Raw genomic sequence first — 25169 nt, forward strand, 5'->3', positions numbered from 1 at the left:
TCTTGTCCACTTCCAGGTTTGCCACTGAACACATGGGGGCCCTCTCTGCGCTCCTGTGGGACAGTCCATCTGCCCCACCATTGCAGCATTCACAAGCTGCACCTGGTACCTTGAGGTATGTAGAGAAAACATTTAAAGCTGTTGTCTATGGCTGAATCGCTGATTCTCCAAATCAGCATTGAATCTTCAGATATGGATTTGGCCAAATCAAATTCGGATAGCGATCCAAATAAACAAATCAAATCACTGTCCCTGATTCAGGCTGAATCCGAATCTGAATCAAATATGGCCTGTTTCGTACACCCCTAGTGCACAGGTAGATTTTGCTGCTACATTGCTGATCGCTACACCACTGTAGGGCGACATGTAGACACGCCCACTAAGAGTAAAATAAACATCTTATTACATAAGCCAATGTTAACGAATGGGTTTTTTAAAATGATAGTCTGTGATGCCTTTGCTTTGTTTTTAAATTTCCAGTATATTCATATATTGTTACACTGTGTGGTTTATCCCTTTGCCTGCATTCCAGAAGGCGAGAGTTTAAGCATAATTATTGTACAAGAGGGTAGGCTGGATGTTTTGTTTGCTTCTATACGTGGGCTTAAAGAGGACTGTTTAATAGCATGTGCAATAGAAGTAAGGTATCTATATTGTATATGATAGTACAGTTTAGTATGTAATAGCACTAGCTTTCAATATAATTTTCTAGTGCAATTTGTAACATTTCTGAGGCACTCAACTCACTCAAGCCTGATGTCTCTAGTTCACTGTCATGTGCTGCTAGTCTTGAGCAAAACTATTAAATATAATGAAGAAGGTGAACTCACAAAAGAAAAAGTTAATGGCCACTGTCACTTCTATAGGGTGCCAATGCCCCATGCTCTGGAGGATTTTTTTTTAACATCATCTGAAGCTGGGAGAGACGAACATGCTGTTGCTTCTTTATCTAGTGTCACTTGGGTACTGTCCAGCTATATTATCTCCTGATGAACAGCACAGTATTACTTCTAGGTGCCAGCTTGTGATGAATACAAAGGGCTAGTACTTCCTCGCTATAAACCAATAAGCCAAATGTTAAAAGATTAAAACCTGTGGTAGTGATAACAAGAATACACCAACTTGCAGCAGGTGTTATACAAAGGCACACAGCATAATGATACTTGTGTCTAATTCCAACCAAAACAATCTTCTGCCCAGCTGTTGTGAAACCTCAGATATTTGATAGGAACTTAGAATAGTGAGGTTGAGTAAGAGTGCTGCCCTTACCTCTGAGCCTTTGGAAGAGGATTATTAAAATATTTGTTGCCATTGTACAATAACTGTGGGGATTCCCTTGTAGGATCTGCCTACTGCTGGCTAACAGGTAATATGAAATCAAATATCTCTGTGCCAGTTGTGTTTGCATTCTGTTTCTGTTACCCTGTTAGCCTTTGTGCGTCTTTGTGTGTGTGTGCGTGCGCACATATTGCCTTTTGTTTTTAGAAAGGAGTGGTTTAGGAGAAGGTAGACAGTTCTACATCCACTGTGAAAATGTGAGTCATTTTTAGTATAAGATATTAGCAGTCTGTTTGATTCCATATCTCCTTTATTGAAAATAGTTTTATTGCATGCTCTGCACTGGAAATTAAGGAAGTATTTTGTTTCCTGTGAATCTTTAGTCATCAAAGTATATATGGGGCATTTTCATTCCTGTCCAATGCCATTCAAGTTACAGTAAAGATCTGTTGGTCCAATACATTTTATTCTAATCACAACAGATCATGCTTTTTAAGACTTTTTAGAAGTGCATACCATTTCCAGTTCACAACTTTTAGGTTAGATGCCTCTAAGCTAGTCTGTATTTCTTGAGTAATGCTGTCTCTTGGCACTTATAAAAAGAGCTGGGTTATACCTTTCAAGACTAAAAAATGAGTGTCTTAATCTGTACATTACAAATTTATATTATTGATGAAGAACAGTTAGTTCACACAGAATAATTTCAGACAAGCATTTTTACATCCAAACACTGAGGCACATTATGTATAGCAAGACTATCCCTGACAGATGTTAGCTTAATATGTTTTAATCTTTAGTGAATAAGATTCCATAAAAACCCTATGTACCCTGTTTCAGTGTTTCACCACCCTAACATTTATAAGTTTCCTTCTAATTGGTGATATAAGTCATCTTGGCTAAAAATTAAGCTGATTTCTTCTTTTTCTACCTCCAGCACTCAGGGAGAACAATTGATCAATGCCCTATTTATAACAACCTTTTGGAAAACTGTTATCATTTCCTGCCTTAGTCTTCTGTTTTCTAAATGAAAAAACCCTAATTCCTGCAACCTTTCCTCATAATTAGTTTTCTAAACCTTATTATTTTCATAATTCTCCTCCAGTTTGTCATCATCTTTCTTAGTGTTCACAAAACTGGATAAAGTGTTCCAAATGAGGCCTTAGTCATACCTTTTAGAGTGGAATAAATACTTCTCTGTCTTACATATGACTAGGCTTGGCAGGATTTGATTTTTATCAGTAAACATACATTTCACCTCACACTCACAGACTGGCAAAAAATGTTTCCATTGTTAATAATGGAAAAAAGAGGAGGAAGAACAGAAGGGAGTTGCAGGCCAGAGTATAGAGGGCAGGTCTCTTTAAAGAGGAAAACAGTGAGCAGCTTAATGACTCATCAATTAAGCAATTAGCTGCTTGTTCACAGGTGCTGGGAAGCTGGCTGGTGGGAGATAACAGGCTATTTAAACCCCTACCTGAAGCCCAGAGGAGGTGGAGGTTGGGGAAGAATATTTGAGCCAGACTGAAAGTAGTGGCTGTGCAGGAAGGCATAAGAAGCAGTGGCAGGAAGCTCCTGACAGCTCAGCTACAGAGAAAGGGAAGGAAGTGGAGGGGGGAGGTAAAACAGCCTACTGGTGAGACTAGTATGTGGAGACAGAGACTCCAGTTAGAGTGTGTACAAGTTTTGGTGGGGGGGGGGTTGTGTTTTTTTTTTACCTTTTTGTTAGTTTTTTGCCATCCTGAGGATGGAATTTTTTTCTGTTGTTAATTGAATTTAAGTTGATTAAAAAAAAAATCAAAGTTAATGCTTAAAAATAAACATTGACTTTAGCCATCATAATTATTAAAAAATAAAAATTGAATTCTGCCAAGGCTATATATGACCTATTCATATTTCCCAAAATGAGAGTTTTCGCAACACCAGGACTTTATTGACTCAAATTCTCCTTGTGATCCACTACATGTAGATTCTTATTCTGCTGCCCAGCCTATTATTCCCCATTTTTAAGCATTTGATATTACATTTATAAGTGTAGCACTTGAAACTTGTCTTCCATTATCCAGTTTGTTAATGGAAATTTGTAAAAGGTCCAGGCCCAGGCCCAGGCCCAGGCCAGATACCTGTGAGAACTTGTTTGAGATTTTGATAGTGAACCATTAATAACTGCTCTTTGAAAGTGATATTTCAACTGACTGTGCATCTACCTCATTGTGATTATATGTGAACTGTGTTTCCTTTCCTTACTAGTGAGGATATCATGTACAACTATGTCCAAAGCCTTTCTAAAGGTATATCACATTTATTCCCCTCTTTCCACCAGGGCTTGTCCCATAAAATGCAGTTTTACATGACTTTGTTCTTAATAACCCCCCTTTAGACATTCTGTGTTACTTTTATCTTAAAATACTTACAGATTGCATAATAATATGTTCCAGAGAGTGAGGTTAGGCTCTTCTTTTCTCCTTTCTTAAGGAAAGGTACCGTGTTCGCCATTGTCCAGCACTTTGGACCTCCCCCCCCACCCCCCCCGGTCCTCCACAAATTCTCAAAGATAATTGCTAATTGTTCAGATATTACTTAAGATAACCTGAATATAATATACTTAATAATTAAGATATGCTGAGGTTTTGCATGTTACATAGTGTACTCAAACTTCAGATCACCAGAACTGTTTTGTAAATAACCTGCTACCTGGAAAGAATTTGCTTCCCATGAAAGTTGTGTTTTTTATTGAACACTTCCCCTTCAGTTTATTTTTCAGATAAGATTGCAAAGATCTGGATAGAGCTAACTGTCTGTATAGTAGTAGAGCTAGATTTTAGGGACAGAAATGCAGTCATTGGCAAGTGATCTCATTTTATGGTGATTGTAACTCATTGGCTACAAATAGGTGTTACATTTGTCCCAGGATAAACCATTTTATTCCAGGTTAAAGTTCAGTTGTTCAGACATCTATGTTTGTTGTCCCAGGATAAATCCTGAAAAGGTTCATGAAGTAAGAAGTACTACTAGTTTATCCTGGGATATTGCAAGGTGTTTCTGAACAGTTATCCCAGGATTCTGTTATTGAATCAGTGACAGTGCTTTTAGCTATTCACTAACCCTGATTAGAAGGCAATGTGTGTATACACCAATCCCAGGATATTTCTGTTCTGGGGCAGACTTGTCCAGAGATAAATGCAACATCTTCTCCTAGCCATTGAGGTTCTGGCAGTGCTAGAAAATAACTTATATTATGACATGCAAGTTCCATATCTCTTAATGTAATGTAATTATGTAATGTATTTAAGGTTGGTGAGAGAAGACTTCATAGTGTCAATAGTCTTTTTTTTCCTTGTATCAAAATTTATAACTTCATTATCCATCAGTCATCCACTGAAAACATTTTGTGACAGTATCCTAGCTAGTTTTTGCATTGGGCAGTGTACCTCAAATCACTGAAGAAAACTTATAGGAAAGTCCAGTTTGTTTTGTTGCAGCCTGACCTATTGTTCATAAATAATGCTGGCTCTCTGCATAAATGATTGTATATTGAGGGGTGTCACGGGGTGGGGACGTAGGAGCGGCTGTGATCTCCCTAGCGCCCCCTGCCATGCCAAGTAGGCGATTCAGCACCCTTTATCTCGCCTGCCATGTCTTGGTGTCATATAGTTTTATAACGGAGGCTGCCTTATTGTCCCCTTGGACACGGTGATCAAGTATATCCTGTCCCCTATCCTGGCTGTACTGCCCTGGTGCACCCCAGCCTTATGGGCTACGCGTGCCTCCACTCTCCCCTTTAGCATGCCCCAAGCCTTGTAGATGTCCTGGATGTTCTCGTGTCTGTATGCTTGCCCCTTCCTGGGGTCTCTCTATACGCGCTCCCCCTCTCTCTGGGGTCCCTCAGTATGCGCGCCCAATATACTCGCCCCTCCCGGGCTTCTGTTCACACTCTCGCCCTTTTCCGGGCTTCTTTCCTGTAAATGCCCTCTCTGGGGTCTTTCCAATATAAGCGCCCCTCTCCCGGGGCCTCTCCAGTATACGTGCCCTTCATGCCCTTACTGTATATGCTCCCTTTCCGGGCCTGTCAAATGTATGTGCAGCCCTGTCCGGGCTCTCACTCTCACGCTCGGCCCTGTCCAGGCTCCTGTCCGCGCTCTCTGCCCTCTCCGGCTTCTAACCACGTGCTCAGCCCTCTCCGGCTTCTATTCTGTACACGCCTCATCTCCATCGGGCCCCTATCCACACGTCCACCCCTCTCCAGGCTTGTTCTCGTGCGCCTGCCCCTCTCCGGGACTTTAATCATGTGCTCACCCTTCTCTGGGACTTTGTGCCAGTAGGGTGCCAGTCGCTCACCCTGGATCCTCCTATTCTAATTTGCCCTCCCTGGGGCTTCCTATTCCCATGTGCCTGCCCTCTCTGGGGCCTACGCGGTGCTTCTCGTGCCCCTCGCCCTCTCTGGGGCCTATGCGGCGCTTCTCGCGCCCCTCGCCCTCTCTGGGGCCTATGCGGCGCTTCTCGCACCCCTCGCCCTCTCTGGGGCCTACGCGGCGTTGGGCAGAATACCGCCCCCCCCACAGGGCCGGGGTCATGACACCCCACAATGTCACGCCTCTCTCCGGTGCTCACCCGCAGTGCCCTCCAACACCAATCGCTGTGCCCTCCCAGGGCACCCAGGAACCCCCCCACTCCACTGGGGAGCTCCTAATGAGGCCTCTTCCGTCCCCTACAGCCTCTCCCGGTCCTCCGGTATAACAATAACTAAACAGAACCGTAAGCCAATCGGCTGTAACGCAACAATAAGCCTACCGGCTATAACGTACAACCAAGTCCTACCAGTCTCTCCTGCCAAGCCTCCAAGGGAGGGTTCTCTGTACCCTGCAATGTAATGCAGCTACTCATTCCGTCAGTCTGCTTGACTCAACCTGACTCCACTGCAGAGCTCTTGCTTCTCTGGCTGCCAGAAGGGAACTGCCAGCTAGGCTTCGGCCTGGGCTGCTTATAAATGCCAGGCCCTGCCCCCTTCTGGTCAGGTGACCTGCTGCGGTTGCCCCAGCAACCGACACCTGGGCTGCCCTAAAGGGTGGCAGCTGCCCTTATTTCTTCCTAGGAACGGGGCACCCGAATGCCCCCGTGACAAGGGGATAAAACCTTTTTAATAATATGACAACTTCTTTCGTATTTTCATCTCTGTGTTCAAGTACTTGGCAAATTATTAGTTGATTCACAGGAGCAACTTCAACTAAATATAGTAGGAAAATGTAACTTCAAAATTATACTGATCAACCTACTCTATAAAGATCTTTTCACATCTTTTAATTACATTAAAATTAGTTATAATGGGTCAGTACAAAATGAGGTACTTGGTGGATTCACTCTATAGCATGCCTAAAATAATGCTGGTTTATCTAGGGTTGTTCTTACTTTGTTGTTACGTTTAACAGGTAGATCATGGAGCCAGTACAACACATTTTCTGGTTTTCTAGCTGTTATAGTAGCATGCTGGCATGCTAGAGGAGAACAATGCACTGGAACAGACTTGGTTCAGGGTAATTTTCTCTTAGATCAAGGGGGAGACTTGAAGGCAGGTTTGCATTAAGGATAAAGCAACTGGGTTTGTCCTTTGTTTGGGGCCCATAGCAAAGCTGCAGTCAGCCCTTAATGTGATGAAACAACATTTTTAATCTATTTATTTATCAGAACTAGCATGATTCAAAATATGTATTTGTGCTGATTTACAACTGCTTTACAAATATACTAACTCAATATTGAAACAGGGCAGAATACCATTCATATAGTAGAACAATTTGGGATAGTTTGCTTATTTAGATTTCTGTTTCTGAGAGGAGATGTGATACCAGATTAAAAGCAATGGCTCATTGTATAACAAATTACTTTTCATATGAGCTATGCTAGCAGTGTATTTTGGAGTATTTGCTACAAATTTAAACATAAATTACAATAACACTCTTGTTTGTTTTAATGCATTTAGGCTGATCCCCAGGTGGTTTTTCATATTTCTGTCACCATTGAAAAAATGAAGAAGACACTTCCCAGAGAAAAAGACCATCAGGATCTAACAGTACCATCAACACTATGGCCTCTGGCTAATGTGTGGCTGATTACAAAGGTACTGTACTGATAGGATGTGATACCAACTTTAGTGGTGTTGTGAAAAACAATCCATTGCTTTAAAGAAGAAGTATAAAAAATATCAGCCAGGCTCTGCTGTCTACAAATAGAATTTTGAACTATTTCATACATCTATATGTGGTGGGGTGATAACATTATGATGGAAGCTTTTTTTATCAGTAACTCCATCAAAATCATTATTAAAGTACATTTTTAAAAAAATTAACAATCTGAATTCTTTGTCCCCAAACTTAATGGAGTTCTGCTATTTTTGGGTACAGGAAATTGGACCCCTGAACAAATGGTCTTTGTCCTCCATGTAATGTGGAGCTCAATTGTGCACCCTATAACACGCTCAAACATCCCCTGGATTATATTGTCCCTTCATCTTCAACTGTGTAACTCATTCTATCAAAAGTTAAATATAATTTCTGCACAAAAGTTGAATCTCATCCTTTGCTGGATCAGGGCCTGACTGTTTCACAGACTGTCTGTCTCCAGCCTATTAAAACAGTTGTACTTCACAGTTAATATACAATCAGAGGTTAGAATAAGAATTCCAGTGCCATGGAGAAAGAAGACAGACACACTGGTAGAAAACCAGCTATAAAATCAGGTTCAAAAGGAAAGCAGACAGAATGCAAGCCTTATGGTATTAAGAGCAAAATAAAGACACTACAAGGAAGATAAAACACTTGGCTGAGTTTAATAATACCAAAAAGTAATCAACTTATGTGAGAACAAAACCAAACAATAGTTTGTGTGGTGCAGGTCAAGAAATTGGCTGAAGGAATTTAGAGCCATTAGCTGTCTTCCTTAGAACTCGTGGAGGATGATTGAAGTCCCAGATGATTTGAAAAGGCAAGCATAGTGCTCATCTTTAAGAAAGAAAAGAAGGACAGTCCGGGGAATTACAGACCAGTCAGCCTTAATACCTGGAAAGATCATAAAGCAGATCCTCAAGGAACCTCTTGTGAAGCATCTAGAGGAAAAAAAGGTGATCAAGAACAGCCAGTATGAAGTCACCAGGAGCATGTTATACCTCACCAATCTCATACGGTGACAGGTTCTGTGCCTGAAAAGCAGTAGATGTGATATACTTTGACTTTAGCAAGGCTTTTGACAGGTGTCTCCCACAACATTGACAATTCCATGCACAAATACAGACTGGGGAATGATTAGCTAGGCTGCTGTATTGCAGAGAAGGACCTCAATAGACCATAAGCTGATTATGAAAAAATAGTGTGTTCTTGTTGCAGAAAGGAAACAGTATACAGGGTTGTATTAACAGGAGTGTCACTTGTAAATCAAGAGAAGTGATTCTTCCTCTCTATTCAGCACTCAGTCCGGTGTCCAGTTTCCTGCTCTATATACTTCAAGAAGGATGTGGACTGATTGGAGAGAGTCCAATACAGAGTGACAAAATTATCAGAGGCTTGGGAAACAAAACTTTTGAGAAAATGTTTAAAGAACTAGGGTGCTTTAGCCTGAAGAAGAGAACCCTGGGGGGTTGGGGTTTGATAAGTCTTCAAATATCTGAAGGGTAAATATAAAGAGAATGGAGATGGTTTCTTTCTGTGGCAGTAGGGAACAGGGCTAAGAATAATGGTCTCAAACTGCAGCAGAGGAAATTTAGATTGGAGCTAGGAAGGAACTTTCTGACTATGAGGGTGGTCAAGCATTGGAACAGACTACCTAGAGAAATTGTGGAATCTCCATCCTTGGAAATTTTTGAGAGCAGTTTGGACAGCTTCTTGGCTGAGATTATGTAGTCAGAGATAATCCTGCCTTAAGCATGAGGCTGGATTAGATGACCTTGTGAGGTCCCTTCCAGTTCTACTTTCCTGTGACCTTATTGTTCATATAAAGGTACTAAAAACTGGGTGCATCTACACAAGACAGTAACTGCACAGTTATCTAATAACACTGTGCAGTCGCATGCAGGGCAAAAACTCTGCTAATACGCTACTGTGCAGTAGTAGTAGGCTACTGAGCAGTAAGATTCACTAAAAACCTGTGTGCTGGTGCTACTGTGCAGTAGCGTGAGTTACTCCACATTGATTTAGCATGTGGTTAACCAAGTACTAAACTTAATTTGAAGTAACTACAGCACATTAATGAATGCGTAGATGTGCCCACTGTGTAGCTAACAGTCAAACATATAGGGTCTATTTTTCTCTCACTGCCTGGCAGATTTATTTATGTAATTCCCATTAACTCTTAGAGGGGTTATGTACATTTATTCTTTTCAATGAGAAGAGAGTACATCATCTATTTTAGCAGGGTGTTGTAGAGTTGCTCTTACAGCTTCCATAAACAGACTTTGAATTTTTCCCTTTGAATGTCACAAACTATTTTATAATGTTGCCCTTGTTGTAGATAAGGCATTGTCCTTTGGAAATTAAAGGTTGATTCTCTGTTCCACTGTGGCTCCTGTACTTTGCTTCAGAACTATAAATGGGACAGAAAAAGGTATGTGGAATAACTTCCACAACTGGATTTCCTCACATATCAGAGTTTTCATTATGTTCTGACATCCACCAGCAGAGGGAGCATGCCAGGAGTGCATTGTGGTTTGGCTATTCTGCTATAAACCTACAGGGGATTATTGCAGTCAAAAAGAAGCCAGTGGCTAGCCCTGACATAGACAGAGTTCTGCCCAAGGACAGGATTTAAATCACAGAAATTTAACCTCAATGTTTGTTACTATTTTGTTCTTGTTGAAAAGTAGAGCAGTAATCTGATGCCTTATATTTCAAAGCCATTTCTGGAAAAGATGTTATACTTTTTATTGCCAAGTTGTATTTTGATCAAGAAACTATTTCCTGTCTTTGAGGAGAGTTAAAATATGCATTAACGTGCGTGTATATTGCTATGTAAAGAGTCATGGAACTGGAACTGATGCAGCAGTTGCAGATATGTTTTAATAATAATTCTGCCATTAAAAAGTTGAGATTAAAATAAATATGTTGTATAATACTAAAACAGTTTTACAGTATGCTTGATTTCTACTGTATACATATATCAAGGGTTGCTCAGGCCACAGTCACATGCCAAAGGACCTAGTGATGCTCTGAATACTAATTGCTTCCACCAAATCATCATTGCTTTGGAGCTTCACATCCTGTTGAATATATCTAGGCACTGAATGCCAAACCAGACCTATCTAGTTCAAGTCAAAGAATCAGTGGCATCCACTGAACACTTGCGTTGCAGAAACATATTTGCTAATACTTTGGCAAAGTGTACATTGCTTGTACTGTGCTCATTTTCCTAAAGGACATGGCTGTTAGAAACTGGACAAGGAGGAAGGGACACTTCCCATTTAACAGTTCGAAATAGTGCCACATACCAGGGTTCTTTACATTTCTGTTTCTGAGAGGGGATACAGCACTGAATTAAAAGCAACATCTCATTCTAAAACAATGTAGTTTTCATACAAGTAAATAGGATCAGTAGTATTTAACCAATAATCATGGCTTGTCACAGGAGACTGTTTTTTATTTTTGTAGAATTTTTCTTGTCATCTTAGAGGGAGGCCTATATGAGCACATCCGTTTTCTTATCTGAAAACAAGGGTGATTGGTGTTCAGTAAAACATTCAAATAATAAATCTACCAAGTCAGAATATGGGTAGGCTGTGGAAGTGACACTAACTGAATTTCTGTTTTTTTTCTTTAGTATTCTTTATCTTCCAAAAATAAATTCTGCAATATGTTTTTTGTTTCTTTTTCTTTCCTTGGTCCAGAGGATGAGATCAAATGTGCATAATTCCTCAGTCAGTTATCAAACTGATCTACTTCAGCACATTTCGTCTCCTGGGCTGTTTGCTTTTATATTATAGGAGTACTAATTCTTGTGTGATTTAAATGTCTTTTTTGCATTCCTGCAATTTACAAATTTGTTGTGTTACATCTTATAATTTTGCAAGCCTTTTCCCTATTGAGTTAACTAAGCTTTTTTGGCATTCTTCCTCTCTCATCATCACTGTTATACTGAGCTATAAAAAACAAAATCTATTCGGTCACCATCTTACTGCCAGAAACTGCTGAACCTAAACAGTTCAGCAGTTCAGAGTAGATATGCATTGAAAATTCTGAATGCCCTTCTGAATATTACACAAGAATCCTTTATGGAACTCTTATGAGGCAGACACCCTTGTGAGATTCCTAGCCCATTCTAGTTGCAGTCAAGTTAGAAATACTGCAACAACAGCTTGTATCTTGGAGTTTTAGCTTCTAGCCTCAGGTGACACAAAGAAAGGCAGTGGCCTGTGAAATTTCAGATACACAAAGTTACCTGAACTTTATCAAACATCACAGAATGCTTCAGTTTAAGATTTGGGTGAACATTTGCACCTTTGCTTAATTGAACTGAAGCATCCACAGCATTCTTTTTATGATATGTTATTATATATTGGTAAACGTTAATTATTGTGCATTTTTTTATATCTCTTGTAAAACAAACTGGCTAAAACATTTCCTTTATTACAACCTTCTTCATACAGCAGTATATTATATGTATCAATTTAACCTAAAGATCCTAAAAGTCAGTTCTGCTAGCCACTAGTAGTGGCTATTAGTCAATTCTACTAGCCCACTAATCAGGCAGAACTTTTTTTAAGAGACAGGTGGAATATAATTTGATTTCCATCATCCCTACTGTGAAGGGTAGATAAGTAGATTATGTGGCTGGCAGTGTAACATTTAATGATAGTTTTCTAAGTCTCATAAATTAATGTATCATAAGGCTATATCTATATCAGTTAGTGAGACAAATGTTTATAGCTGTACAGAAGAATATAACTAGCATTAATGATGTATTTATTAAAGAAAAATGTCAGGACCATAAGAGTATTAAGATTGGAGCTGGCTCTAAAATGTAATGAGACAGCTTGTGCCAAACACAGGTAATCTACAAAGACAGGTAAATTAACAAATTAAGCATTATTACTATCTGTGCCATATTAAAAGTTAAAACGTAATCTGAGCAGTTGCATGGTAATGCTTACCATAGTGTCCCAACCTGTATGCTTCACGGGAAGCTCTGGTGAGTTGGGTCTCTGTCATGAGCTGTGGGTGGACAGAGGCATGAGGAGCCAAGCATGAGAGAGAGTGCTGCCCCTGCTTCTGCATCCTATAAGTGTCCTGGGACCAGAGTCCATTCAAGACTCCAATGTCATCCTAGGGCTGGGACTGCCAATCAGCTGATTGTCAGTTTCTGCCCTGGGACCACATTGGAGCAGTTTGAGTCTCCCATTTGGTCCCAGAGCTGGGAATGTCAGTCAGGTGACTGTGGGCACCAGCCTTGGGACTGCAAATTGTTCATATTATCTCTGTGGACTGGTTGGACAATAGCAGAACATGTGGTACTAAATACTATCTGGAGACTTCCATGAAAAGTCCTAAGTTTTCTGTGATCTGAGTGTACTTAGCCCATGTTTTACTGCTTGAATGCATGGACTCTCACATTTTAAGCTCAGTTAACACGTCCTAAGTGTGACATACAGCAAGGACCTCAGTTTCTATTCTTGCTAGCTTATCTGTCTTATCTGTTGTCAATGTTTTAAAAGACTGTAACCAAAATGTTTGGAAAATCTTATTAAAATATCTGTTATAATTTTAAAATGAAATTTAAAGGAAACTTATAGGATAAGTACAGGCAGTCAAAAAGCCTGAGGCTAAGTCAGTTCAATCTTCACAGGTTAGTCTAAGCTGCATAGATTGAACTAATAAGCAAGTGAACAGACATTCACTTTTGATTCTGGAAATACTGCCATATGCCTGCAGTGTCCCAGGCCAGAGGGCGGGGGGTGCTAGAGTATGCTTCCCTGCTCGGCTGGAGCAGACAGCTTGGGTCAAGTCTAGCCTGCCCATCCTGCAAGGTAGTGGTAAGGAAGGTGCAAAGGCATTGTGGGATGCTGGAGGACTGTGAGTTAATCTGGAGTTGAATCTGGAGGGGATCTGGGACAGAAGTTCAATAAACTTATTTAACCTAACTCAGTTAAATCTGATACTATACCCATCCAGGTTTATCTTAAATTGGTTTGGGCCTTTTTGAAAGTGGTTTCTATGCACTGAACTTCAGCTGTGTTACAAATTTGAACCAGTCTCCAATTACTTATGTCCAGAGATCTACCTAATTCACAGGGGCTGGCCCCCTAATTTCACAGGCAGAGCATGGGCCCGGGCAGATGTTTTGCTGGTGGAGTGCAGTGCCTTTGATTGGCTGAGGAGCTCTGGTGGCCCCACCCCTCACTACTGATTGGCTGTAGGGGGTGCCTGATGTGTGGCTATGGCCCTCACTGCTGGTTGGTTGTGAGGGCTGTCCATCATGCAGCCCTACCCCTCACCACCAATTGGTGGAGAAGGACAGGGCTACATGACAGGCACCCCTCACAGCTAATCAGCAGTGAAGGGCAGCTACCATCTTGCCAGCAGTGCTTTGAGTGGGCAGGCCCTCCTGTCTTTCCCACCCCAGTGGGCTTCCACAGCACACTAAGCATGCTTGACTCCCTTTGGGGAGCTTATGTTTTATTTTCAGTAAGTTTGTTTTTCCCTTGGATTTTATGGATTCCCTGGGTAATGCCAGATTTCATGGAATCCATAGAATCTGAGGAATTGTGAATTTGGTACGTCCCTGCTTATACTGGTTTATGTGTAATTTCTGTCCCTAGCCATAAAGAATACTGTTAAATTTTTCAGTTCTAACACTGCTGTCAATTATATGCTTTTACAGCAAGTTGTCTATGTGTTAAAACAAAAGTAGTTCAAACTAGTCTTTAAAGATGTTTAACCAATACTGTTTCAGACTTAGAGTAAACTTTAAATTGACTCAGAGACTATAGTTTTGTTGCAATCTTTGCAGTTCACTGAACTTTTTTTCTGTGCATACATATTTCAAGTAGTCTGTAGTTATAAGTATAGCAAGTGACACGTTATGGACCCTAAATCGTTGCACTGTGAAATATGCACAGAAAAAGGACAAATGAAGATATCAAGGGTCTGTTCTATTTTGCACTGAACTGTAAAATGCCACCCTTGTTGTACAGAAGATCACTGGTTCTGAGCAGGGCTCATTGACTGCTAAGTTGTGGATAGTGTTTCACTTTCTGCAACTGTTAATATCCTGGGTTATCCAGGCATAATGACCTCTCTATTTGTGACACATTGTTGAATTTTCTGGTTCTTTTAACCTATTCAAACCCTTTTTTCTCCATTCATTGGAAGGCTGGAATGATTCTGAATCGAGCTATGGTACAGAGCTGTCTAGCTGTTGGTCAGCCAATAAGAGTTGAGATCAGTGATGGTGTACCTCTAGAAGGATACAAGCTGGCAGTACAGCAAAGGTACTGATTATATACACTGCTTTTACATATGTAGAATTACCTAGGTACTTGGACTACCATTGGAAAATACTGTATTATTATTTTTGTAGTAGTACTAGATTGTATATACTAGTCCATTTTGTATTATAGCTGACTTCATATTCAAATCCCTCCTTCAGTCTACATTTCAGTGATTTGTCCAGTTCTCAATTGTTGATCATATTCATTTGTCTATAAAACATTATTTAAAAATCATAAAAGTTTATACAGTTTGTAAAGGATGATTCTCTAAAATCTTAAGGGAAAAATGGAGGCAAAACTTTCAGTATAATATCTGCTTTCCCCAGCTTGAATACTATCTTATTTTGACTAGTTTTGCAAGATTAGTGTAGTAAAGCCCAAACAGGATGTCATTTACATCAGCTGAGAAGCTTTCCCTTATTTGAGCACCAGGATATCTTCTTTCCCTCCTTTTCCATTCCCCACCAAACACAACAGAGAAAAGTTAACTGTTGTTTACTTACTAATAGTAAATAACCTGGCCATTTTCTTATCTTGATCATCGCCACCCAAGTCTTCTTTTATTTTTTTCCTGGATCACATAATGCCACATAACTTTTCTGAATCAGAAAACACGATCAAAGCCATAAACCTGATTAAAGCCCATTGAAACCAAACGAAAAGTATTCAAAGGGCTTTGATAGGCCCTGTATTATTGGCAATATGTTGGATGTACAGTTGTTTTAGCTACTTCACCCCAATATATCCATCTGTATCAGTTGTCAATTGGGACTCATTACAAACAACAAAAATAGGTTATATTTACTCAGGGAAGCAGAAGCAATAAAAGAAAATACCAAGCATGTAAAATATTGATTATTCAATAGTATCTGAGCAGGCACAGCAGTACAGATATTCATGTTAGGGACAGAGGGGCTAGTTGTAGCTGTGTTGGTCTTAGGACGTAGGCAGACAAGGTTCTTTGGGTAAATGTGATATCTTTTATTGGACCAACTAAATAGTTGGAAAATTTGTTCTTTGCAAACTTTTGGGCACAAACACCTGTCTCCAAAAATAGGGAGAGTCTGCTGTTGTTTTGTGTTATCTTGGATAGAACAGAAACCAATATGCAAAATATAAGTCTGTGGAAATGCAAATGTGTGGTTGGCTCTGTGCAAATATGTATGTTGGTCTGTGGGTTTCTTGTATTTTACCATTCTGATTATAGATCATAGTGTCCAAAAAGGAAATGTTCGTACTGGAGTATTCAAAAGATAGTCTGATGGAGGGGTGATGATTATTAAATTTGTGATGGAAATCAAATCAGAGATTGCAGGTTTTTGGTCCAAATGATGAAGATGTCATCCAGATATTCATGCATTCTTTACGGCCGGGGGTTGAGCATCACTGGATAGAGGAGGTGCAAGGACATGAGCATATGACTTCCATTCCAGGAAGAACTGTAGTGTAGGGACTGTAGTGTGGGGATGATACAGAGCTGGCTATAATGAATTTATGCTGCCTCCCTTCAAAGGGGGATGTACATACAGTGCCTGGGGCAGGGAGCACTTATGGGTCAATTATCCCCTGAATCAACCCTCTTTACACTGACCGCCAAAATTGCTCCTGCCAAGTTCTAGAATATGGAAAGCAGCAAAAGAGTTCCAGTGCCACATCAGTTCTCCTACTCTGTTCCTCCTTCAGACTGGAGAATAAGGTTTCTTTTCTGAGATAGAAAGGTGCAAAGTATTTCCAGCAAAAGACATGGTTATTGGCAATAGAAGTTTTTTTTTCCATTAATTTCAAACTCTACAGGAGTTTTTGCAAGGTTTTGCAAATCTTTCTTGGAAGCTAAGTGCATATGTCATTCCAGAGTCCTAGCTACTAATTAATGCATGGTGGCAGCTGTAAGAAAGGGTTTTTTACGTGCACATATGTCATGCTGAAGGGGGGTGGAAGGTGGGGAGACAGCCAAGGCATATGATCCCAGTCCACTTCTTTTGAGTTCAATCAGCAAGATTCTCTCAGTCACCTGGTGCAGCCTTGCAGTTCTTCTCATTGTTTTTAGATGGAATGATATCACAATTAATTGATTTCCATATTTTAATAAGTTGCTGCATTTAGATATGAACATGGCTGATAGTCTAGTCTCAGATGCATGGGCATAATTCATAAGAAATGTAGTACTGTAATTTTGCAGTAACTTACATTGGCAAGTAATTTTTAAGATAAGGACCAATAAATGCTTAATTATTGCTCAGAGTGCCATTGTCAATTGTATACTATAAAATATTTTGTATAAAAATATAAATCTCATATTTATAAAACAAAAGCAGTATTTAAAAATATTTTAAAAGATTTGTCCTACTACCCATTAGCAAAATGCCGTTTATAAAATCTTTTGGGCAGAAGGATCAACTCATCCTGTATAGACCATTTCCTGTCTTAAAAAAAAGAAGAAAAAAAATGTTTTTCCAGCTGTTTTAAAGTTCATATGGGCCAACTGTTCTTTTGGGTAATTCCACTAATGCTAGTGAAATTTTTCCAGTAAAGATTTTAGCCTTAGATATTGTTGAAAATAAAATAACATTCCATTGTATGAATCTGTACTGAAATATTTCATTCATTTATTTATTTTCTTTTGCCTGGGATCCATAAGAGTACCTAGAAACTTTAAATATTAAAAATTAGTAAGCAGCTTTAGAAAGAAAGTAAAAGGGGAAGTTCTTTTTTTAGTAGACTATTTGTTAACCTGTTCACTGTGGGAGATCTTTCAAGATTTGCTTGTTCCCAGTGGCATAGTTCTCAGGCCAATACTTCACAGCAAAGATGCTTTTATGCTTATACTTCACAGCAAAGGAACAATAGCATAGGCTAGAGTGAATGATTTACTAGACCATTGGGCACATTGATTTTTTTATATTCATGGATATGTAGATCAAATTGAAATAACCTAAAGGGAATGATGTAATGCCCCAGGAATGTTACAGATGTCAAGATTCCTAGTAACTCTGGGTGTATTTCTACTCTGGGCGTACTCCCTGCAGAAAAATAGCACAGGGTGTCATTGAGATCTGTCACTTACTGACACTTAGGGGAAAATACTCTCTCCATCCACTAGGTCATTCCCAAGACATGTCCCATATGAATAAAATTGTGCACTGAACCTATTTTTGATTTATTTACATTTAAAGTAAGTGTTATGCAAGTCAGACATGGATGATCTTTTGTCGGTTGATATATCCTTAAGCAGTTGTCCATGCATTGGAATGTAAGCAGGGAACTCCCTTGGAAAATCATTTTTATGGTTACCCCACAACTAAAGGGCAGAAGAAGCTTCTGGTTAAAGAGTTGATAAACTTACAACAGCTCATGAAACTTCTTGCTCAACTGTCAAATGGAGTGTTGACCGAAAAGGATCTCATCAGATGAAGTTTAATGTTCTTGGGCCTGATACAAAACCATTGAAGTCAATGGACTGACTCAAACTGACTTAAGTGGGCAGTGGACCAAGTCCCTTGGGAACAAGTTGATGGAAGCAAGTTCCATCAGAGCTTCTCCATGGTTGATGCAAAATATTTTTAACTGAGACTTTCTTTACGTTTGCAGTCTGTTATCTGAGGGATGAGGATCACTAAATATGCTGGTCTGAATGTGGCATGTGCAAACAATTAGAATCTTTATCCTATTACCAGTGTATATCTTGCTTGCAGAACAAACCAATACTATTCTCGTGGGATTTCTGGCTCAGCACTTCTACAAATTCCTCAGCAGGAATGAACCCTTAAGGATAGTGACCCAAGTTTGCTTTGGGTGTGACTTAAAGCCCACTGAAATCATTGAAAAAATGCTATTGATTTTATTGGGTTTTAGATTAGAATCTGGTACTGGTATGAATCATGTCAATGGTTACTTGGATCTACACTTGTATAAATAAAAATAGAAACCGGCACAGAAATGCTATGGTTGAGTTTATTAAATTCAGATTTCTTCCCTCTAAATATATATATAAATTAAGCCTGACTTCTGTCAAGATGTCATGTCCTCAAGGACAACTGGCACCCCTGAAAATAGCCATTGCTCTTACTCAGTCAAATTAGCAATACATTCTTTGTCACTTGAGCAAACCATGCAGATGTAATTCCTAGCATCCCCACCAGTTTTACATTGATATGCACTGGTTACATTCCCAAACTGGAAGTAATTTAAAAAATGAGTCTGATTCAGTGGTCATTGAGTTTGATGGGAATTTTGGAGCCTCATTCAACAGCTTCCTTGAGCTATGGAATGGACTCTTACATTACATATATTTTAATTTTATAGCAAAAAGTGATTTAACTGAGGTAACATTTACTATTAATTTACTTAATTGAATCATGCTATTCTATTTCAGAGACAAAAGCAGCATCTATCAGAAGTGGGGTTTTAGAAACGACGGTTCTATCTATTCTAAGGTGTGTGTTTTGTAAGTATGTTTGGACAATATTGTAATTTTTGGAAGGAGTTATTCCCCTTTTCATGCATGTATGAAACCTAGTAATGTAGAAACGTTGCATGCTTTATTTATTTGCATAATAACCATATATGTGTAATTGGCACACCCCTGGATATTCTCTCAAAATTTTGAAGTGCAAGTTTTGTGTGTAAGGACTGCAACCAAATTTCTGGAAAAAAAGGGTTCAGAAGAATTTTCTCTTAAAAGATGTGATTTGTTGGAGAATCAAATGGAATAAAACATAGAGACACCTTCTACAAACACATCTTGAAGCAGATATTTTTTTGACTAAAGAGATGTTTAGCAAAGAGCCTCTGCCTGATTTGATTGGGAAGCCAGGGGATACCTTTTTGGTGTATCCTAAGAGTGAGGGTTATACCCAAGATTCAAATATACTGTTAGGCTTAGCTTCAGTTGCTCCAGTTGTGCTATGATTACCTTAGAAAACAGAGGATAAACACTTGGTAAGTCACTTGAATGCAACCTTTACCCAAGAACAAATGTCATAACAGAAAATTGGAAAATAATGAAAATTAATGTTAAATAAGCTATGTTCATTCTATCAGTTCCTTTGTATGTCCTTATAGACCAGGGGTGTCAAACATAAAGCCTACAAGCCAGTTCTGGCTCATGCAGCCTCTCAGTTTGGCCAGCTGTGCTACTAGCAGGCCACCAGAAGTTGGGGATGTGGCCTGCCATAGAATCCAGGGGTCATGGGCCCTGGTGGACCTAGCAGTTGGTGACAGAAAGGTGAGCATTGCAAGGTCTGAATCAGCCCAGGTCATCCTCCAGCTGTTTTGCCCATCACAACTGCTGTAGCCCCAGCTCCTTGGCCACTGGCTCCATCACTGCCCCATGCTGGAGCACCATCATCATCATGTACGCTGTGAAAGGGCTAGAGCTGCTGCCACAGTATGGGGCACATGGCAGTGGTGGTAGCAGCCTCAGCTCTGGCTTGGAACACGCAGTGGGAGCCAGAGGTGCACCATGTTCCCTGTGCTGGAGCTGGAGCTACCACTGCTACATGCCCTGGATGAGACCTAGAGCTCCTGCTGCTGCATGCTGGATCCAAGTTGCAAGGAGTCCCAATGCACATCTACACATGCCATTAGTGTGCTAATGCTGCTGAGCAGCCCCAGCTGGCAGGGGGCCCCAGGGATCAGCCTGCCAGCTTGGGGCTGCTCTAGCCAGGCTCAACGTGCTGTGGAGGGGCTGGCCTGCACTGAAACACCCTCGTGCCCCAGCCAGCTGGGTCATCATCTACACATGTGCTGCTGCATATGAAAAAACTCCACAGCAGGGTAGTATTTTTTGTACAATAGGAGTGGATATGTAGACACTGAGATATTTACTGAACAGTTAATCAGTCAACTGAGCAGTAAGTGTCTCATGTAGACATGCCCCCAGGGTCCAGAGCTCCTGTTTTGTGCCTCTGGCTGGATCTAACCTGCAAGGAATCCCAGAATGCATCTGTACATGCCATTAGCATGCATCAATAAACTGCTGATATTATTGCTCTGTGGTTTATTGTTCCCAGGAAGCTCCTGGGCATGTGGTTTACACGTGCACCTGGACTGCAGCACATTGAGCCAGGTTTGAGCAGTCCTGGCTGGCAAGGTGAGTTTGAAACCCCTGCTATTGGCTGTTTGCTAATGTAGATGGGAATTCTCTGTTCTCCTGATTTTCTCACACTGGTTGTTAGGATATTCATTTTTAGACACTTTAGTCCAACTAAATTAAATATGCACAAGATATTGTCCTTTTAAGAACTTCACTTAACCCACGATTTAAAAATACCTGAAATTTATTTTGCTATCTATAACTAATACAATTTATTCATTAACATTCATGTCAGCAAGTTACTATTGCCAAGAGCAGTTAACAGTTGCAATGTACAGTACATTTTTATTCTGCAAACTTTCCCAAATCTAAGGATAACATCTATTCTGTACATCTGTACAGTTTATTTTGCGAACCAAACCATTTCTCACTTTGAGGTTAGTGGCATAATTATAGGTCAAATATTGACTACCTGCTCATGTTAACTAGGCCTAAACCTGAAGTCTATTTATACTAAGCATTTATCATTTACAGGCCTTTGGTTCTGTATGCTTCCTACTTGTATGACAGCTTTACTAAAACATATACTGGCAAGTTATAATGATATTGGTACACTGTTAGCAACATTTAAAGGAAAATCCTTTAGTTTATAACAAGTGAACCTGAATCAACTGTCTCAATTGAATTCCCAGCCAAAGCCTATGTCTTAAACCTAAAGTCAACCAACAAATGAAAACCCGCATCAGGTCTAAACTGAAAATGGTAGAATGAGGTCAACTCTTTTTGCAAACCCAATGGACTGCTGGCAGTGGCTATGTTTAATTTCTAGCAATTAAAGTAAATGTGACTCTTAAATATATTACTTTTGACACAGAAAAATGTTTTATTGAATGTATTAGCTGCCAAGAAGTTACTGTTTTAGTGACTTCAGTCATCTGAGGTCTTTGAATAACAGCATTTATGTGAGTAATATGAATATAATAACCCTTGGTGCAGGGTTGAGAGAGATGCTCTTTTTTACATGTGTATGTGTTAAGGTCAGTGTCCTCACTCCGCATCTTCAATTAATTCTTACATTTTTAGGTCAGTTGGTTCATGTGTGTTGTCATTAAGGGGTCATGGACAGTAATAGAATGTTACAGTGGTTATCTCTCCCAACAGTGTCCAGTCCCACAAAAAAGGTTGACCTGTGTTCTACTGGTGGGCCAGGTGTGGTAATGTCCAGTGACTGCTGTTTCCATGAAGTCTTAGTGAACTGAATTTGATCTGGACTTAAACAATTTCAGTAGATGATGAATGTGCAATAAATCATAGATTCATAGATTGTTAGGAGCTGGAAGGGACCTAGCAGATTATTGGGTCCAGCCCCCACACTCCTTCCCCCCCTCCCCCCGGCTCTAGGCAGGGAGACAACTGGGGTTAGTTGACCCCAGCGAGGTGACAGTCTAGTCTCCTCTTGAAAACCTCCAGGGTAGGTGACTGCACCACCTCTGGACAGAGTTTATTCAACAATCTGGACACCTGGACTGTGAAGGAGTTTTTCCTGGTATTAAGCCTGAAGTAGCCTTCCAGGAGTTTGTATCCATCAGTCCTGGTCTTCCCTGGGAGTGACCTAGTGAACAGTTGGTCCCCGAGCTCCTGATGCACTCCTCTGATCTAGCAGTAAGCCACTATCAAGTCACCTCTCAACCTTCTCTTCTTTAGGCTAAAGAGGCCCAGGTCCCTCAGCTTTTCCTTGTATGGCTTGCCTTTCAAGTCCCTAATCATATGGGTGGCTCTTTTCTGGACCCTCTCAAGTTTTTTCTTATCCTTATTGAAGTGCAGTGCTAGGAACTGGATGCAGTACTCCAACTGCAGTCTCACCAGTGCTGAGTAAGTACAGTGGGAGTAACACTTCCTTAGTTTTACACAAGATGCATCAGTTGATGCATGCCAGTGTGTTATTTGCCCTGCTGACCACCACCTCGCACTGATGGCTCATATTTCTGCAATGGTCAATCATTACCACTAGGTCCCTTTCAGCCCTGGGGCAAGTCGAGCTTCAGTTTTTTGAAGATTATGTTTATACATGTACCAAAATGTTGGGAACATGTATAGTGTTAAAATCTGTTAACTTACAGAAAATTGTACAGAAACTCTGTCCAGTGGGACATCAATACTGGGCCTATTACTGTCACTGCTATCGGCTTTCCATTATCCTTTCATTCCTTTGGACTAAAGAGATTAAATACTATTGCTTCCACAGCCTTGATGGACTAATAGTGGGGAGAGTAGAAGTGTTCTATTTCTTATTTGCTACCTAGAACAAATGTGTACAATGCTATTTCCTTTTTTGTTGTGCTGGCTTTTCATATGCTAGCTTTGTAAATCCTTAGTACTGTATTTTATATGTACTTTATACTTCTAAAATTTCCATTGCTTAACTTCTGATATTAGAATACTTATTTCTGCCCTATGCTTGGTTCATTGTGAGTGACAATGGTTAGTAGTTCATTCCCAAATTATGTATTTCTCTATATATTTCCTATCATATTCACTTTATCTGTAGTGTCATGTTGTTTTAAGTTGCAGCATATGTAGGCCAACAAGAACTGACATATAGAAAAACAGCATAGTGCAGTGTAATGGTATGTGACACATCATTCAGATTAAAAGGGGAACTCACTTTCTTCAGAATTATAATCTATTCACTAATTATATTTATAATTAATTTATATTCTGTTCTGTATGTTTTTAAATATGACTAACTTTTCCTTTGTGTATAAAAATGTTCTTGTTCTGCTATGGAACAAAACCAAAATCAGAGCAAGACCCACTGCAGGAATGCCTATAGCTTACTGGTTAGGACACTCAGCTAGGTTTAGGAAACCCATATTCAAGTCTGTAATCTGAATCAGAGTGAAGACTTGAACCTAGGTCTTCATGGCGCCCTGATTGTTAAACTGTTGATTATTCTGCAATGGGGTCCTTAGGTTTGACCAAAAATTTCACCTTGGACCCAGGAAAACTTTCCTGACCACATTTTTGTTAAAACAGATACATTTTTGCAAAAAACGAAGTTTTCATAGATTTAATAATCATTAGGGCTGGAAGGGACCATGGAAGATCATTGAGTCCCGCCTCTTGCTCCAGGGGCAGGAAGTCAGCAGGGATCATAGGATCCCAGCAAGATAAACATCCAATTGGCTCTTGAAGGTGTTCAAAGTAGGTGGTTGAACCACCTCCAGTGGCAGTCTATTCCAAACCTAGGGGGCCCAGACAGGAGCATCCTGTGGGACTGATGCAAAGTACCCATTTAGCAATTTGGCTTTTTCCTGGGCGTCAGTTGTCAGTTGTCCCATCTGGTTTAGCAGGTGTCCAATGTTGCGCTTGCTTTTCCTCTGGCTCCCCACATATCTAAAAAAGGACTTTTTATTGTCCTTGATACTTATAGCTAGTTGAAGTTCAGTCGCAGCCTTGGGTTTCCTGGTTCACTCCCTGCAGGTCCGGACCGGTGCAGAATATTCCTCCTTGGAGGTGGATCCAGTCCTCCATTCTTTGTAGTCTGTCTTTTTAGATGCAGGAGGTCCGCTAGTTCCCTGGACAGCCAAGGGGGCTGCTGTGCCCTTTTGCTGCCTTTCCTCTAAGATGCAATAAACTTTGCTTGCACATCCAGGATCGCTCATTTCAGGAGCAACCACTCATTCTGAATTCCCCTCCCCTTTGGGCTGAGGCCCTTTAAAGCCTCACTGACAAGCCTCCTGAGCTTGTCAAAGTCAGTTTTCCTGAAGTCAAGGACTTCTGTATTGCTGACTGATTTGCCAGCTTTACAGCGGATGGTGAAGGTGATCAGCTAATGGTCACTGTCACCCAGTTTCCCTTCAGTCGTTACGTTGCTGATTAGGTCTTCCCTATTCCCAGAACCAGGTCGAGCAGCGCTTTACCTCTCATCGGTCCATAGACTTCTTGTGTCAGATAGAGCTCATTGCCATATGAGAGAAAGCTTTGTGACTGCTCGGATTTGGCCGAGCTCTTTTCTCACAAGATGTCTGGGTAGTTGAAGTTTCCCATGACAACCATGCTTTGGGAGTGTACGGCCTCAGCCAATTCCCTGGTGAATTCCTGGTCAATCACTTGATCCTGGGTAGGGGGTCTGTAGTAGACTCCCACCATTGTGTCCCCTGTGCTGTGTTTCCCATGCATTTTTAACCCAAAGGGTCTCCAGTCATCTACCTTGGGTGCCAATGTTGGCTTGCAGAGATGCGTAGCCTTTCTTGACATAGAGAGCTACCCCTGCCCCTCTTATCCACTCAATCCCTCCTGTACAGGGTATAGCCATCTATACCTGTGGCCCAGTCATGGGTGGTTCCCACCAGGTCTCCAGTATCCCTGTGACATCATAGTTATTTGTGTTAAGCA

The 25169-nt window shown here is 40.4% G+C and overlaps 1 protein-coding gene across 1 annotated transcript in view; it reads left to right on the top strand.

Annotated features, from left to right (window-relative positions):
• DCDC1 (doublecortin domain containing 1) overlaps positions 1–25169 on the top strand; it is a 500455-nt gene that overhangs the window by 271740 nt on the left and 203546 nt on the right. Inside the window, exons 16-18 of the mRNA XM_090034627.1 lie at positions 7250–7387; positions 14619–14737; positions 19799–19961. Coding sequence (XP_089890753.1) covers positions 7250–7387; positions 14619–14737; positions 19799–19961 — 420 coding nt within the window. The remainder of the gene's footprint in view (positions 1–7249; positions 7388–14618; positions 14738–19798; positions 19962–25169) is intronic.

The sequence above is a fragment of the Crocodylus siamensis genome, chromosome 2 (assembly GCF_052110815.1).
Source record: "Crocodylus siamensis isolate JL-2025a chromosome 2, ASM5211081v1, whole genome shotgun sequence".
NCBI classification, from domain to species: domain Eukaryota; kingdom Metazoa; phylum Chordata; order Crocodylia; family Crocodylidae; genus Crocodylus; species Crocodylus siamensis.